This window comes from Dromiciops gliroides, chromosome 2, assembly GCF_019393635.1.
Source record: "Dromiciops gliroides isolate mDroGli1 chromosome 2, mDroGli1.pri, whole genome shotgun sequence".
Lineage (NCBI taxonomy): Eukaryota > Metazoa > Chordata > Mammalia > Microbiotheria > Microbiotheriidae > Dromiciops > Dromiciops gliroides.
The window spans coordinates 207,235,840-207,254,176 of record NC_057862.1 but is presented as its reverse complement, the minus strand read 5'-3'; the positions used below and the strand labels follow the sequence as shown (position 1 = coordinate 207,254,176).

The following is an 18,337-nucleotide window of genomic DNA, read 5'->3' as shown; positions in this document are numbered from 1 at the left end:
TTAATGATACCACATAGCCACTAACAGATTTTCTAAAGCATAGCCCTTTATCTCCAACATATTTCATGTAACATACCTAGAGTATTACCATGTTAACTTAGACTAATCCTTTCTTAAATTCTCTTTAAAATGTATATGAGTGTTGTGTAGCATGTTTCCTTGTAATAGGCTTATTAACTTTTACAAATTAAAATGTTCAGAATTTCACAAGGCTTCAAATAGCAATTTTTTAAAAGCCACTGATAACACTAATTTACCACAAAATATGAAGAATCTATAATGTTGCTATCATGCATTAATAATTTTATTGTAATATATCCTCAATTTAGTAATTATAATATGCCAGTAAGGATCAAAGAATCAAATATGAACATATATTTTATTTTATTGCAATTATATCTTCTTTCAAGATGTTCTTATTACATTATCTGTCAATATGTGTTAATAAAATGAATTCAAAAATTCTTACTATCCTTAGAACATTTGTGGATAGTGTTATGTTTTTTAGATATAGAAATGTCCTGCCATTGGTGAAGTCCTTTATGATATAATATAGTTCAAAATCTTAAAGTAACAAAATAAGGTTAAGTATTAAATGAAGAAAAAAATAAGCAAAACAAATAAAATTAATACTACTAATAAAATTAAATTTTCTTTGAATGAAAAAATTGCAATTAATCATTGCTTCTCCATTTCCTTCCTTCTCACCCCCAATCAACTAAATGACAATGTAACTGACAGCTGTCCTACTGAGAATACTCTCTATAAGCAGTGGTGTTTGGCTTTAGAATTTTTCCCTGACTCTTTTATTGTTACAAGTAGTGTGATTCTAGTTATCTAAATGATTTTGTGAGGAAACATAAACCACAATGCTTCTAAGTTGATCTACCTTTCCAACAAAAGGAGAAAGTATTTGTAACACACTTTGAGGAGTTAATGATAAAAAATACTGAAATTGCACTATTCCATTTATGTTTTATTTTAAATTTAACATAATGCAGGGATCTTTCAGCAATTATGAAAACAGCAGGGACTTGTCTTCTCAGAGCCACATTAGTCATTTCATCTCTAGAAAGAGCATTATTTCTAACATCTAATCATCAAAACCAAAACTTGGATACTAAGTTTTCTCCAATGGTCATCCGCCATTCACCGCTCCCGAACCCATCCCCCACCCCAAAAAAGCATTATGAATGTTAGGAGTAAGATGCTGAACTCACCAAAGTAAATATTCACTAATTCTTGTTTTTACTTTGTAATCAACTAAAAACATGTGTCACATTTGTCACAACAATAGTCACAAATCAACTAAATTTAGGCAATGATATAATAAAGTTATAAGACCAAGAGAAACAAAGTGAAAATATGATTTATGAATATTGAGAAAAATGTTTATTTGATACCCAATTCAACTTCCAAACCATAAAGAACAGCTTCAGATCAAACTGTTATCCAAACAAATACAAGTGTTATCCAATACCTTCAGAGACTGGCATATAGGATATCAAGAATATTCTTCCTATTTATAGGAAACATGTTTGAGGTATCATGTACAAACAAAAATTAACCAGGAATAATGAAACATGTAAATAAAGCCCCTAAAATCTATGTAACATACTTTCTATATAATGTTTCACAGACAGATTATCCAATAAGGTTTCCTGATGTCCATCTAAATATTGATAGAGGTAGGGACTGCAGTGAATTCATAAAAAAAATAAATAAATAAACATAACTCCTCTAGATTGCATAAAGCTCAATTACCAAATCAAGACATATTACATAATTGAAAGTAATTGTTCATCTAAAATCCAATGAGTTGCAAAAAAACAATTTAGTTTTTACTATAACAAACTACTTTGAGATAACTGTATACAGAACACATGAAGAATTTTATTTGCACTGCTTTTAGTTAAAAAAAACCATACACACTTCAAATAATCCCTAAAAATAAGTGTTTCTTTCCAACTTAGAAAAAAAAATGCTGGATAAAAACTGAGTATGCAGTATGGCTCAAAGAAAAGCAAAACACAACATCCACTTGTAGTACCTTTCCCCCAGTGCCACATTTGAAAATATATAATTTCCCATTATATTACTTGATATACATTATATTCCTTGATATACAGCATGTTTTTTAACTGAAATTTTAAAATACAATTTACAATATAATATCTGATTTAGGATGTTAAATTCATATCAGTCTGGAAAAGTATTTTTCTTTGATTATTCCATTTCATACTTTCAGTGAAAGGATGTTCAGAGAGATAATGTATTTTTAGAAATTTTTAAAGAAATTGCTTAGAAAATAAAGGGAAACAAAAACACAAGACACTTGTTTATTTTAAATTTGCTTTTTATTATTCTGGAGTAGGAAATTATTTATAAAAATGATCTTGTATTGTCTTTTAGCTTCTCATATTTTACCCCCAAAGGATATGTTTTCCATAAATATATCAATTTTTCTGTGGAAAAATTCTAACTAAGCCTGGCAAGAACACGTTATACCCTAAGGTGAAAATTAACCTTTTACTGAAACAAAAAATAGATACAGAAAGATATATTTAGAGGTATACTTTGTTATTGTTTTTACTATAAGAAAGATGCTATTATTAGATTACATAATAAATTACATATTTTCCCAAAATATGTTAAACTTTTCCAAATTGTTAATGTCAGCCTCAGTAATGAATTTTGATGCAATATAAACAGACACATGCATGCTAACAAGAGATCAATAATAAGCAGATATAGGTAAATATAATGCATATATACATATATACACAAAAAGCTCAAAATGGACTTCCAAATTATTGCATAATCCTTTAAGAAATATCTTACACCTCTGTGGAATGAATCCCAACTTTACATTTTAGCTAGTCTGAAAAATGATCAAGGGTCTATCACTAAAACTATATGAATAAGAAGCACTGAGTGAAACACAGAAGTTGTTAGCTTGGGTGAATACCAAGACTTCTGAACATTTCACAGGCTTGTGGACAAAGGCAAACAAAAAGATAATCAAAAGTCTGTCACAAGATAAATATATCTGTTAGGTCTATCCATGTCACAATGGTAAAAATCTAATTAAAATTATGCTTGTGCACAAAATACACAAAATTCCTCATAAGCTACAAGTCCTTATACTTAAAATTGATTCCATAGTATATGACTTAGAAATGGTATTCCACCTGTTACAGGCATACAAGCTTTCTTTTATCCTACCATTTCACTCACATTGGATCTGTTTACATCACCAAAGCACAATAGAAATTTTAATTCACCTCATTTTAGTTAAATTGTTTAAAGGATATTCTTGCTCTCTCTGAACAATCTGTCTTACAACTATTAAAAAAAAAAGTAATTCCAGCTTAATCAGGAAAAAAAAAGCACAGGCAGCTATGTAGAGTACTAAACAAAAGACCTAATCCTTGGTGCACCCTTTCCAACCCCCTGTAAATAAACTATATTCAAATGAAAAGGCATTTAATTTACTATTTGGAATATCCTTCATAAACACCAATTTTCTGTAACATCCCTGCACATCTGATACCACCTCATGTATAATGCAAGGAAGCTATTTCATTTTCATCTATTGACAGTGAATTTAATTTACCATTGCAGCTCTTTTCCCAGAACTATTACGTTATTAATTCTGCAATCAAGCTCTTTTGAGTGCTTTTATTTCTACTAAGAGTTTTCAAAATTCCACATTGATTCTTTCACCATAATATACCTTTCAAAATGTATGAGTATGAATATGTTAGCAAACTTCCCTAATGCATAAAGAAAAGTTTTGGAGACAAGGAAAGGCATCAACAAAACTACATGCTACTAAGCCCTAAACTTTACAGTAACTTCAGCTCTATTATAATACATTTTTGTTTCATAAATTTCATGTGTTAACCCAAAATACAACAAACAATTTACATAAGTAAATGGCAGTTTTAACAAGACTGAACCTTCTTATCCAGAATAATGATCCACTTCTGTCTACCAAGAGAATTGTCTATGAAAATGAAATACTCCAAACGTTCTGCTTACACTCATGCCAGCTGTCTTTGCTGTTATATAGAATTCAGTCATCTTACTGAATCTAGATCCCCGAAAGCAAAACAGCTTTGCCTTCCTACAGAAAAAAAAATCGGCAGTATTGGTCACCTCAGCACCAAATTATCAACCTCTAGAGTGAAAAAGATAACCACAACCAGTTGGCTATTTCTAAATAAAATCATTAGCCAAAAATGTGTTACCTAGAAGAATTATTTTAAGATAATTAAATCCCATTTGTTGAATAACCAAAACAACAGACAAATTATCAACACTTTGGACTGTACAAAATATGATTCCCCCTCCCCCCAAAAACACCTCAGGGAAAAGCAAAAAAATTACAGTCAAGAAATCTTCCTTATTCTAGCTACTAGGTGACTGTAGTTACCACATCAAAATGTTCTCTAATATTTTATGCAAATAGACTAGGTATGTAACAAACATTTTGAAGATGTACTTCTTACATAACACTAGTATATTTCCCTTTCAAAAGTGATAAATACACATAAAAGAAGCATCTTTAAGAGGCAACATTTGTCCTCCTTAATTCTAGGGCCAGCGAAGAAAGCACTGAAGCAGATAGAAGGTACATAATGGATTTAGAAGTAAATGGCCCATTCTTTAAGAAGCCCCCCCCCCATTCTGAATTCAAGCCAGTCTAATTGTCATCACAAAGATGTCTCAAAACTTTAGAAGTACCCTCTTTCCTTATGCCAGCTTTCAGGATTTCTATCTTTAGATTCGATATTTTTCCCCAAATAAGAATAAAGTCTTAAAAATAAAAAACACCAAAAGAATAGTGTTATAATCTCAGCCTAAATCACTCTCTCTCACTTTAGCAACAGGCAATATCAAATCAATTCTAGAAACAAAACACAATAAACAATGTTTGATTTCTTATTTGTTTTTGTGCTTCCCATAGTATTTATGGGAAATCCTCTATGCAGAACATCACACATGTAGATCTAGTCTCTATCTCCTTGGGAATTCAAATAATGTGCTCATCATCATTGCACCTACCTGGGTAAAAATCTTTGGACTTAGACAGCTTGATGGTGGCTCCAGTTTCTTTTTGCAACTGAACAATTGTCTGTCCTCCCTTCCCAATTATAGATCCAGCAGCATAACTAGGTATGAGTACCTTTAGAAAATACTGGCCGTCTTCTGAAAAATGGAAAGACATGTAACCAGGTTAATGTGATTTCGGAAACTTTCTACCTTCTCCTTCAAAGAGAAAGCATAAGGCATACATTTATATGAAATATGATAAAAACCCAAACCAACCAGTTATATACCAAAGAAGTTTTTGTGCACAAAACATATTTCTCATTGTATGGGATTCCTAGGTTTGAATGTGGGCAAATAAAATCTAAACATATTTCATCATTTTTGCAGTGCTGTAGAAACAGATGACTAAATTCCAGTTGTTATTCCAAATGTGGAATTGTTCCAATTCTATCTGTGGTTACCATGGCAAAATAAAGTGACCAATATAACAAAATTCCAGGGAATTTACATGGTTATAAACTGTAACCTTTACAGAAAAATAATACAAAATAAGTAACAGTATTGTAATGATGAGCCCTTTATCATTAACAAACATAAAATTAGCTGCTACTGCCAGCACCCTACTTTAAAGTGTGCAAAACAATACTACCAAATAGTCCAACCCAAACCGCAGAGATTTTATTCCAACCTTAAGAGCCAAGTAATCATTTAATGTGGTATAGATGGCAAACATAAATAATCCTAATGTATTCCTTTGGTACTTCTCAGTCTACTATGATCTCTTTTAAGCTCATTAATTAAAAGACTTAAGGATTCTTCCAAATGATCAAAAGCTTAAGAGTCACTTATTTAAAGTACTTAAAAGTGACAGAACACATAATGTTCCTACTCCAGCAAAGCTACTATAAAAATTTGGTGAGATAGGAAGGGGAGAATGGGAGGAGGAGAAAAATTAGGTGATTTATAAAAAGACTAGAACTTGGGAAACTTTAATTTCTAGCATATCTGATATTGTTTAAAATATGGTCCAGCCAAGTCCATTTGGATATACCATATATTGCAAGTGTAAAATAATCCCATCCTTTACTATTGTAAATGCCGGAGATAAATTCACCTCTGACTCGGTGCATTGTTAGGATGACTCCAGTGCAAATGAAGATGAGATACTGATTCCGCTATAACTCATCTTTCAGGAAACGCAGGATGTTAACTAACAAGTCACCATACCAGACACCCTCCTCCCCCCACCCCCATCCCATACACACCCCCAAGACAAATCAATGAGATATTTACACTGACAAGATAAGTGCAGGCAGCAGCAGCATGCAGTGATCTTTTTTTTTTTCTTTTTCATTCAACTTGTGGCCCGAAGAAAAGGAATGGGAAGAGGTATTTAAAAAAAAATTAAGTCTCTTCTTCCCTCCAGTGCTTTGCAAACCCCTTACAAAAGTGCTATTAATTTATTTATTTGAGCCAACTGTTTAAAAAAAAAAAAGATGCATGCAAGCTCGCATCTTGGATCCGGTGATCCCCTGGAAGAGGGTTCATGTCATCCCTCCCTTTGCAGACCCCACTCCCCCCTACCCCACCCCGGCTCCCCTCCCCTTACCTAAGTATAGGACATTTAAAGGGTTACCCTCTCTACAGATTAAACAGAAAGATGGGTCTATTCGGAAAACGGTCGCCATTTTGATGAATGATAAACATAGAAATGGAAATGTTGGGGAAGGGGAGGAGGGGAGGGGGCAAAAGAGGAGGGGGGCTCCAGGGAGAAGGAGGGGGAGGCGAGTGGGGAAGAGATACCAGGTAAGAGAGGCTGGTGGTGTCCAAGCCTGGAGAGGAGAGAGAGGGAGAGAGAGGGAGGGAGGGAGGAGGGAGAGAGGGAGGGAGGGAGGGAGGAAGGAGGGAAGGGGCGGGCAAGCGGGGGGGGGGGGTGAGGGGGGGATGGGGAAAGGAAGGAGGTGGAAGCTGATACCCACCGCCCGTATTGGTCCTCTTGGTGCTGCCGGCTTCAGGGGGGGCTTCCAGCGGTCTTTTCCGGGAGTCCGGCGGGTCGAGGTCTATGGGAACCCCAGTGTGGGTCCCATTCTGCTGGATGGGAGCTGCCGCCATCATGTTTGCTGTTGCCGCTGCTGCTCTGGGGAGAATGTTCTCCCTTTTGTCCTGGCTTGTCTGATCTTTTCTTTTTCTTTTCTTTTCTTTTCCTTTCTTTCTTTCTTTTTTTTTTCCGCGTTCGGGGGAGAGGGGGGAGGAGGAAGAGGGGAGGGTGTTAGGGTTTTTCTTTTTTTTTAATTATAGAGTTTTTGTTTGGTTTGTTTGTTTTTTTTAAGACCAGAATTTTTTTTCTTTTCTTCTTTTTCTTCTTCCTTCCTTCTTTCCTCTCCCCTCCCCTTTCCCTTCAACCGACTTGATTGAAATTTCTTTCAGGAAAAAAAAAAAAGAAAGAAACGCGGGTCGAATCTCACTGGGGAGGGGAGGGCTCAGCTGCAGTGCAGAGTCAGGAGAAGGGAGTCAGTCCCGGGAATGTAAGGAAGGGAAGAAGGGAGGGAGGGGGAGAGATGGGATGGGAGAGATCGAAAGAGGATGGAAAAGAAGAGAGAAGAAGAAAAGGGAGAAAGAGAGGCTGAGAGAGGAGGAGAGGGGAGAGTGAATGGGAGACAGGAGGAGAGAGAGGTGGAGGGGAAAGAGTGAGTGGGAGAGAGATGGGGATGGTGGGGGGGTGGAGGGAAGAGGAGGGGAGCGAGTGAGTGAAAGAGTGAATGAGAGGGAGGAGGGGAAGAAAGGAGGCGGTGGATGGTGGGAAGAGTGCGAGCGAGAGATGAGGCTGGTGGGAGAGCGAGCGAGCCGGCGGGCGGGCGGAGGAGAAGGAGGGCGAGAGATGGAGCGGGTTGGGGCTGCCTCGGTGCCCCCTCTCTCTGGGTTCTCTCTAGCGCTGGGCTCCTCGCTCTCGCTGCTGTGGCCGCTGCAGCCGCCGCCGCTGCTGCTGCCGGAGCGGTTCTGCTGGAGCCTGGGCTGCTCGGCGCTGCTGCTGCCGCCGCTGCCGCTGCTGCTGCTGCCGCCGCTGCCGCTCCGACTCTCTCATTATTTCTCTCCCGCTTGGGGGGGAGGGGGGGGGGCCGCTGGCTGGGAGGGAGGGAGGGGGATGGCAGGGGAGGGGGGGCGGAGAGGGGGTGAGTTCGTAGACTCCCACACACTTCGCGCTCCGGTCCGCGCCTCTCAGCAGCGCCGCCGCCGCCGCCTCCCAGCCACCGCTGCTTCAGCCGAGGGAGGGAGGGAGGCAAGGAGGGAGTGTGCGCGTGTGTGTGTGTGTGTGTGTGTGTGTGTGTGTGTGTGTGTGTGTGTGTGTGTGTGTGTGTGTATGTGTGTGTGTGTGTGTGTGTGCGTGTGTGTGAAGGGGCGGGAGGGGGCGGCTGTGTGCGGGTAGGGGAAGCAGAGGTGAAAGGTCTCCCGGCCCCGGCAACACGGCTCAGCCAAACGCTGAGAGCTTGTCGCAGAAACTAAGGAGTCAAGGTAACATGCTAGGCCAAGGAGGCGGGAAGAATTTATCTAACCGACGGCCGTAGCGGCCAATAAGAAACGGGATGCCGAGAAGCGCCAGCCGGTGGCTTCACCAATCACGACGCAGGGTGACGAGAGGTAGCGATGGGGCGGGATGGGAAAGGCAAAGACCGTGTCTTAGGGGGTCTGAATCGCGTCTGTAGCCCTGGGACAGTGTCTACGGCCGCGGGCGGGAAGGACATTGGGGTGACCGGTGACGACTGGGTGATAGGACATCAGGGCTCTTGGGAAAGCCCTTGACCTAGTAGTAAGCACAAGTACCCCCCACCTCACGCCCCCGAAAATGCAACAGTAACATAGAAAGGACCGGAGTTAGAGAGCATCCCATTGAGCAACGCCTGGATGTGTGCGAAGCACAGAACTAGCCGGGCGCGATTCGCTGCGCAAGAAAAGCATCCTTACCTTTAGGAGAAAGCCTTCCTCGGATGCGGCGCCGCCCGGTGATGCGCAAAGCCATTTTTATAGGTGAGGGTTATCCCCTCAAGGTGCTGATAGTCTCAAGATAGAAAAGCACTTCTGAATTTATACCGAAAACACCTAATAAATGTTGAGCTAACAACCCATCTTAAACACATTGAGATAGATCAGCATAGTGCCTTCCACATTTTTTTTGTCCCGACCTGTGATTTCATCAATGTGGGGAACTCCTTCCAATGATGCAGATCGGCAATTGTGTAACTTAAAGAGATTTACAGAGTGGCCTGGGACACTGGAAGGTTAAATGTTTTGCCAGTGGTCACCTGGCTAGTAGGTGTCACAAGCAGAATTTGAATCCGAGGTCTTCCTTACTCCAAAGCCGAATTTCTATTCCACTAAGCCATGCTTCCTCTCCGTGTGCCTCGCACGTAAGAGATGATAAATAAATGTTTGCTGAATGACTGAATGAACACATCACTATCAGGGTTATAAATCCCTGGCTCCATCCCTCATTAATTGGGTGACCTTGAGCAAGTCATTTCTCCTCTCCAGAGGCTAGGCTTTTTAAATGTAAAAATAAGGAGACTGGATTGCATAATCCTTAAATCTTTATCTCCCACCTCCGGAAAATCTTAGGTCTAGGTAGTTGTTTTATTAAATGGGGTTTAGTCCTATTGCTACCTCTTCCCCTCCCCACACACACACTCAACATATACACAAATACAACAGAATGCTAAAGAATTTGCCTTGTGTTTCCATGATATTCACGCCTAGAATAAATTCTGTAGTGTCAATGAACAAAGAAAGCAGCAGAAATGCCATTTTCTGACCAAGCCTGATAAGGAAGAATGTACCTCCCTCCCTAGTATATAGAAATGAAGGACTATATATGTGAATTATGGCATATGCTATCAGACTCATTAGATGCATTGGTTAGTTTTGCCTAACCGGTTTTCCCCCCTCTCTTTTATGTTATAGAGAATGATTCTCAGGATAAGGAAACGAAGAAAGATCTATCTGGAAGTAAAGATGATATAAAAACAATTCAAATATTTTTATTCAAATGTTTTTTTTTAATTAAAAATATGCCAGAAAAAAAAGCCTAGGGAGAGAAAAGAAAAGAAAAAGAAATTCTATGAACGGAGGTTAATTCTGGAAAGACTTCAGGAAAGATATGAAATTTCTGGCGCTGTTTGAATGATGGATGGATGGCTCACAAAAAGGCTGACGTATGGCTTAGTTCAGAGAAAAGCTCAAAGGTGGGAGTGAAAAGGTGATGGGAATGATGGGCTTTGCTTATTAGAGTCCCAGAAGTAGTCTTGAGAGAAAGAGGTATGGGAAGTGAGATAACCTGAGGTATGTTGGTCCAGAACTTTGAAGCTAAAGGTGAAGATTGGGGTCTTGTTTTGTAGTGTAATAGGAAGCTATCATCATCCAGAAAGGATTAGCAAAGGGAATTCAGCAAAAAGGATAAAGTCTGAAATGATTAGAACTAAGCAGTGGGAATGGGGAGGAAAAGGCAAATAAGAACTATTGCTGTCCTTGAAGAAGGCTTCTTTCTCAAGTCTGTGGTCCCATTGTGTACTAAATTGTCCTATATAGTACTTTGCAACTAAATTGTTCTATATGATACTTAGTATAATGGCACAAATAAGTGCTCAGCAATGTTTTTGATGGACAGAATTTTGCACTAGTCTGAATATTCAGAGTAAAGGACAGGGATGAGTCAAAGATAACTCTGAAATTGCCTTCCCTTAGGGGTTAGTGACAGGATAACATTGCTAAATGTGATGGGATATCTGAGCATGTGGGAGGATTATTTAAGGAAGATGAGTAACTGTCTTTACCATGTCTGAGTTTATTTGAAAATGGGATATGCATTAAAAATGACTTGTATTTATGTGTTGTGAGGAGTAGATGGAGGTGCTATGTGACATGGAGGTGTTTATTTGACCCTTCTTCAGATCGCCTATGTGAACACTTCTCAGCACTGTAGGGGGCATCCAGGGTCAAGAAAGATGATGTTTCATATGAATGCTGTGTTTAATGTTAATAGACTGCTTACAATGTACTGAGTACTTTATATCACACATTCATACAACCAGGCCCTTTCCTCTAAAGGGGACTCAGTCTTTCCTGTTAGCTGATCTAGTCAGCAAATTGTAATTGTATATTACCTTAGTTAAATCTCTTCTCCCTGGTAGGTTTTTTTTTCTTTGTATTCTCAATTATAGTACAAATTATTTTTAGTTCTGTTCACTCTATCACTCTGATTATGTATAATCAAAATAAATGTTTTACATGATATATGCAGTAATATTTTCACAATGATAAGACTAAATTTACTAAAACTAAATTTTAAAGAAAGGAAATTTCTGGTAGCCCCAGTGGCCGAAATTGAATATGTTTTGTGCTTATGGTTTCTATGCATACAATATATGAATGAGCTTTTTATAAGTACAGAAATAGTTAAGCTTTCAAACACTCTTCATTCTGAGTAGTTAAATATTATATATAAAAGATGAATCAACAATTGAGCAATGGTAATTTAGTAGTATTATCCATCATTTTAAAGCTCCACTGAGGCCTCCTGACTCCTATTTTAACTATTTTCAGTGCTAATTTACTTACTAAGTAACTAATCATAGCTAACTATTATAGAAAATGTCATCAATATGAAGGAAACAAATAATCATTTTTGTAAGCTTTTATTCAAAATTCTTCAATTTACTTCAAGCATATAAATATCTTCTATGAGCAAGGAACTATAATAGTCTCTGGACATATAAAGAAAAAACTAAACAGTCCTCATCTTCAAGTGGCTTAACATTTTGTTGGAGGTACTTAGTATGTTTACCAGTAAATAAATATAAGGTAATTTGAGGTAGGATCGAGTTACCACCGAAGATCAAGAAAGGATTCACAGAACAGGAAGGACCTGAACTGAGCCTTAAGGGAAGATAAGAAGGGAACATGTTCTAAGTGGTGGGGAGAGAGTGAAGGAAGATAATGCACAGGGGAATGGAATAACAAGCTTGAATAATAGCTAGTAGTCCCTTTTGCCTATAGCAAAGAGAGTATGAATATAAAACAAGGTGAAAGGATAGGTCGAGGCCAGATGAAGTGTGTGGAAGTTCAGGGCATTGGTTTGGCCTGGAAGAGTTTGCACACAAACTGAGGAATCAGCATTTTATCCTAAAAGCAACATGAAGCCAACTAAGGTTTAGGAGAAAGAGGTAAAATGGTCAGAATTGTGATTTAGTCAGATTATATTGGTAGCTGTGAATACAGTGGATTGGAAAGTAGGAGAAACTGGAAACAGGGAGGACAATTAGAAGCCTAATACTGTAATCCAAAGGTTGAGTATCTGAATTAGGGTGAAAGTTGTGTGAGTGCAGAACAAGGGATGGATGTGAGAGATGTCATGGAGGTAGAATCTTTTGTATCCTTTCTCTTTCAGTATGAGAATCATAAAGCTTCATAATCATAATCTCAGTTATCCTTGATGAGCTGAGACAGAGAAAGCAGACAACTGAAATCCATTGATAATCTCTAAGCTTCCCTACATCCTCATAATAGCTTCAGCCTGCCTCCAACCAAAGCTTTTATCAGAGCTCATACAAAAAAGCAGAATGGATCAATTTTATTACATTTCTTCAACCTATCCTTTGGTAAATACCAATGGATCCTAATGGCAGGTGTTTAACTTTCATTTTATTGTCTGGCTTACTGATTAAATGAATGATCATTTGATATACTTTATATATAAAATATTGGTCTCCCAGACTATATTATAGACTTCCTTTAAGTTCATAATTAGAAGGCATTTCTCCTCCCTTTTCCTGAAACCTGGACCATCCAGAGACAGTTGTCCTACTTATTCTAAACAGGATTTTATCCAATCCTCTGACTTCTAGTTCACTGTGGGCCAGATCCTTGACCATGCATACACTCTCCAGACAACTTCTGACTTCCTGTCCAAGAGACTCCAGATCCCTGCCTTATAGCCTTTACTTGTAGTACCACATTGCAGATGAATTCGCTATACTCCAGTAACCTTTTGACTTCCCACTAGACTTTACTCAACTGATCCAAATTGATCCAAAAACTACCTCTAAGGCTTCTAAAAAAGAAAAAGTGCAATCTCTCTCCCACAGCCACTTCACCAACAGAGAAAAGTGAAAAATTTGAAGATTTACAAACTGAATATTTCAGCTTTTGAATACTATAACCAGGAATTGATTGTTAAAAGCCTTACTTGTTTGGTTATTTTTGTTCCTTCAAACACATTTTCATTCATTTCTGTTACAGGGCATGAAGAATCAATATACAGATTAATTCCTATTGATTTTTCATTCAAAGAAGTACAAAGAAAATGGGGAAAATATATACCAAAATAGTATAACTCCTAATCCCATAATCAGATATAACAAGTTCTATAAATAGATATATTAATCAAGAATAACAGTCTAAGTAGTGATACCACATCAGAAAAATTATGAAGTCAACTTCTTAAAAAACATAAATACTTGCCCTTTTAGTATACAAATCACCTGTTAGTAGATACAAACATTCAAATTTAGCAAACATTTATTAAGTACATTATGTGTACAGAGTACTGTGCTTGTCACTGGGGAAAATTAAAAAGTTTAGATAAGAAAGGATCCCTGCCTTTATGTAGTTTTTAGCTTACTAGGAAGATAACATGTCACAAATTTCTATTAAATAAAATAGTACATGATAACAGAAGCACAAACAAAGCACTCTCTAAGGTCTTTGCAAAGGGTTGTTATGAACTAGGAGATTTAAGAACGTTTTATATAGTAGGTAGTATGTAAATTGGACTTCATAAGATGGATTAGTAGGATTTCAATAAGTATATTGAGGAATGGGAAAAAGAAGATAGGCATTCTCCTCATACCAGTGATAGAGTCAAAGGTGTGGAGGTGGGAAATTTTGTGTTATAGGATTTAGAACTTAAAGGGAATTTAGAAGCACCTGGTTTAAACACCCCCCTCCCCAGCCTTTTTTATCCCCCAGAAGAGTTTAAGGCCTCAAGAGGGGAATTGACTTGCCCAAGATCTTATAGCTAGAGGGTAACAGAGCTGTAATTTGTACCTAGGTCCTTTGACTGTAAACCCAGTGCACTGCTATTTCCAGAAATCAACTAAATAAACTTAATATTGATCTCAGTTTATAGAGACCAAATTTTAATCTTATGCTCAATTTTCATTCATAAGAATAATTACATTTTTTGAGACAGAGTTTTATGGTCAGCAATTTTACTGTAAGGCTCAAACTAATTCATGTACTAATTACATTTTAAGTGAAACTTATTTTAGTAATATTTCCTAATACTTTCATCATTTCTGATATATCCTATTAACAAAACAGCTGTTTGAAGTTTTATGAATATATTTACTAGTCCACACTAAAGAAATAATTTGAGTGAGTCTAATTTGATTTTCTAGTTAAGAATTAGTTTTTATAAACTTGATCATTTCTATATATTGATACTCTAAAAAGCAATATTTTTCACTTGCAAAACATAACTCAAATATTTTTAGGAGTTGAACATGTTCCAGTTTAGCCTTAGTTTGAGGAAATTATCAGGAAGATAAGAGAAATAGGAAAAAAAGTAAAAATATAGCAGAAGAAAAATGAGATCTGAATGGAATTAGAACTTAAGAATTCATATCAGAGAAATAGTAGCCAAGTTTTACATATGTATCACATCAAATAAATTTTAAATCATGATTTTATTACATTTCTGAATTTATTTTGACCCCTTGTACCTGATTCTGATCACGTGACCAGGTAGAATAAACAAACCAATACTTGAGAATGTAAAATTGTAGCTTCCAATGACTTTCCTTGGGAAGCTTATGTAAACCATTTAATTCCTTTGTGCATCAGTTTCCTCGTGGGAAATGGTAGTGATAATTAATACATTGCATACATCATACCATTGTTGTGGGGATTAACTAATAAATGATTGTCCATCTTCGATAAATCTAGCCTTCTTTTTGACATTTGTCTTTTCTGTCTTAAAGAATCACTGAATGGGGCAGCTAGGTGGTGCAGTGGATAGAGTACCAGCCCTGGAGTCAGGAAGACCTGAGTTCAAATGTGACCTCAGACACTTGACAAGTACTAGGTGTGTGACCCTGGGCAAGTCACTTAACCCCAATTGCCTCACCCCCAAAAAAAAACAAAAAAAAAAAAAGAAAGAAAAAAGAATCACTGAATTGCAGAGGTGGAAAGAACCTCTACAGCCATCCAATTTAACCCATACAATAAAAGGAATTCCTCCTTCTTACACATGCAAAAAGTGGTCATCCAGCCTCAGAAAATCTCCTTTGGTAGGGAAAACTATCACCAAAAGCAGCCTGTTTAACTTCTGTTTTGCTCTGATAGGAATTTTTTTCTTGATACTCAAGTCAAAGTTTGTCCCTTTGCAGTTTCCATATTATTCCTGGTTTTGCCTTCTAAGTCAAAAAGAACAAGTTGAAAACCTATTCAATATGATGATCCTTCAAATCGGCCATCCTTGCTGCTCTTTATTCCCTGCTTCAGTCTTCAGTCTTCTTCAGACTAAAGCAATTACTTCAACTTATCTCCTTATGACAAGGACTGAGGGCACTTCATCATATGGGTTGTTCTCTCCTGCATATTCTTCAATACATTTCTTAAACTGTGGCACCCAGAACTGAACCCCAGATTTGGTCTGAGCAAGGTGGAATATAGTGAGACTATCACTTCTTTTTTTGTTTTTTTGCAGGCAGTGGGGGTTAAGTGACTTGCCCAGGGTCACACAGCTAGTAAGTGTCAAGTGTCTGAGGCCGGATTTGAACTCAGGTACTCCTGAATCCAGGGCCGGCGCTTTAACCACTGCGCCATCTAGCTGCCCCAGAGACTATCACTTCTTTATCCCTGAAAATGTTGCCTCTCAGTGCAACTTAAGATCATGCTAGCTTTTTTGGCTGCGCTATTGCATTGTTGATTAATTTAAAGTTGGGAGTCCACTAAAAATGTCCAGATGTCTTTTAAGAGAAACAGCTATCTAACCACGTATCTTCCATATTTTACTCATGGAGATTTTTGAACCCGTGTAAGACTACATTTACTCATATTGAATTTCATCTTATTAGATTTAGTCCAACACTTTAATCTGCCTGTCAAGATAATTTTGAATCCTATCATCCAGTGCAATCACTATCCCTCTCATCAATGTCATCTAAAAAATTGATAGCCATGCTATAATAACCATTATGATATATAAAACTGTTTGCCTTTATCTAAGTCACTGATACAAATGTTAAGCAGAACAAAGCCAAGCACAGTCCTCTGGGACACTCCACTGGACATCTCCTGCCAAGTTGATCATTAAGTATTAACAATTACTCTTTTAGTTCTTCCATTCAATCAGTTTTGAATCTAAGTGTATTATCATCTAGGGCAAAGCTTCTTAAACTGTGGTATCAAAGCCATATTTGTTTGAATGTAGGGGTCATGAAAATTTGACAACAGTAAATGGTTATGTATACCTATTTTACATACTATATACCGGGGTCACATAAAATTTCTCTGGTGAAAATGGGTCATGAGTGGGAAAAGAAGCCCTCATCAAGGTCACATGTCTCCATATTTTCCATAAGAAACAGATGAGAGGGGGCAGCTAGGTGGTGCAGTGGATAGAGCACCAGTCCTGGATTCAGGAGGACCTGAGTTCAAATCCAGCCTCAGACACTTGACACTTACTAGCTGTGTGACCCTGGGCAAGTCACTTAACCCCAATTGCCTCACCAAAAAAATTTTTTAAAAAAGAAACAGATGATATATTTATCAAATGCTTTGCTAATTCTGGACAGAACTGTATCTGCAGCATTCCCCTAATCTCCATGGATCAGAGGCAGCTAGATAGTAGAGTATATAGAGTGCTGGACTTGGTTTTGGGAAAACCTGAGTTCAAAATCTGCCTCAGATGCTTCTTAGCTGTGTGAGCTTGGAAAAGTCACCTCGCCTCCATCTACTTCAGTTTTTTTATCTGTAAAATGGGGATAATGGCATACAAACTTTGCAAGGTTATAAAGAAAATAAAGTGAACTATTTTTAAAACATTTTGCAAACTTCAAAGAGCTATATAAATGCTAGCTATTATTATTAATATTATCAGTATTATTATTTTTTCTCTCCCTATTGGTTTCTTCTTTGCCTTCTAAAACTGTTCCATGACTCACCTATCCTTTAAACCCCCTCACTAGTTCCATCTCTTTCCATTATCTACTGTTTTATTATTCTCCTCACCTAAACTTATAGAAAAGCCATCTCTACTGGGGCAATTTCACTTCCTCTCCTCTCCCTCTTGTCTAAACCCTCAGCAACTTGGCTTGCAAGCTTATCATCAGTCAACTGAAACCCTCTCCAGGATTACTAATGATCTCTTAATTGACGAATCTAATAGGCTTTTCTCAATTCTTAACTTTCTTGACTTCTCTGCAGCATTTGACACTATTGATCACCTTCTCCTCCTAAATACTCTTTCATCTCTAAGTTCTCATAATACTTCTCTTTTTTAGTTCTCCTTCCTAAATCTCCTTTTCAGTCTCTGTTACTGGATCTTCATCCATGTCTTAACCACTATAGATATTCCCTAAGACTCTGTGTCTTCTTTTTCTCTTTCTATATTATATCACTTAGATATCTCATCAGCTACCATTGAGACAATTATCTCTATGCTTGTGATTCCCAAATTTTATATTCAGCCCCAGTGTCTCTTTGAGTTCTAGCCCCACATAACTAATGTTTCTAACTCAACAGATCCAAAACAGAATTCATTATCTTCCCTCTTTCTAAGCCCATCCCTCATCTAATCTTACTTCATACCATCCTCCCAGTCACCCAGGTTCTACCTCCACAACATCTTATATATAAAGATGTTCATCTTTGGGGCAGCTAGGTGGCATAGTGGATAGAGCACCAGCCCTGAATTCAGAGGGACCTGAGTTCAAATTTGGCCTCAGAAGCTTGACACTTACTAGCTGTGTGACCCTGGGCAAGTCACTTAAGCCCAATTGTCTCACAAAACAAAACAAAACAAAACAAAACATGTTCATCTTTTCCCTTCTTTCCACTCATGTAGACACCAAGCATCTGAGTAGTGTCTCATCACCTCTCAGCTGAACTATTATCATAGCATTCTAATATTAATTCTTGCCTCAATTCTCCTCATATATCAATCTATCCTGCATCAAGTGACAAAGAGTAGTTTTCCCAAAGTGTAGGTCTAAACACATTGCCCCTA

At 37.7% G+C, this 18,337-nt stretch overlaps 1 protein-coding gene across 7 annotated transcripts in view; it reads right to left on the bottom strand.

The window, feature by feature from the left end:
• The window catches only part of NOVA1 (NOVA alternative splicing regulator 1), a 170,845-nt gene extending 163,508 nt beyond the window's left edge, over window positions 1–7,337 (bottom strand). For 2 of the 7 annotated variants that reach the window (XM_043983487.1, XM_043983489.1), the window contains exons 1-2: window positions 7,038–7,337; window positions 5,071–5,214 (exon numbers count right to left, since the gene is read on the bottom strand). In XM_043983487.1, coding sequence (XP_043839422.1) covers window positions 5,071–5,214; window positions 7,038–7,173 — 280 coding nt within the window. In that variant the 5' untranslated portion in view covers window positions 7,174–7,337. Of the gene's footprint in view, window positions 1–5,070; window positions 5,215–6,172; window positions 6,262–6,667; window positions 6,838–6,861; window positions 6,891–7,037 lie in introns of those variants that run through there. The other 5 variants (XM_043983493.1, XM_043983488.1, XM_043983490.1 and 2 more) reach the window with 5 other exon arrangements.
• Window positions 7,338–18,337: the final 11,000 nt, after the last annotated feature.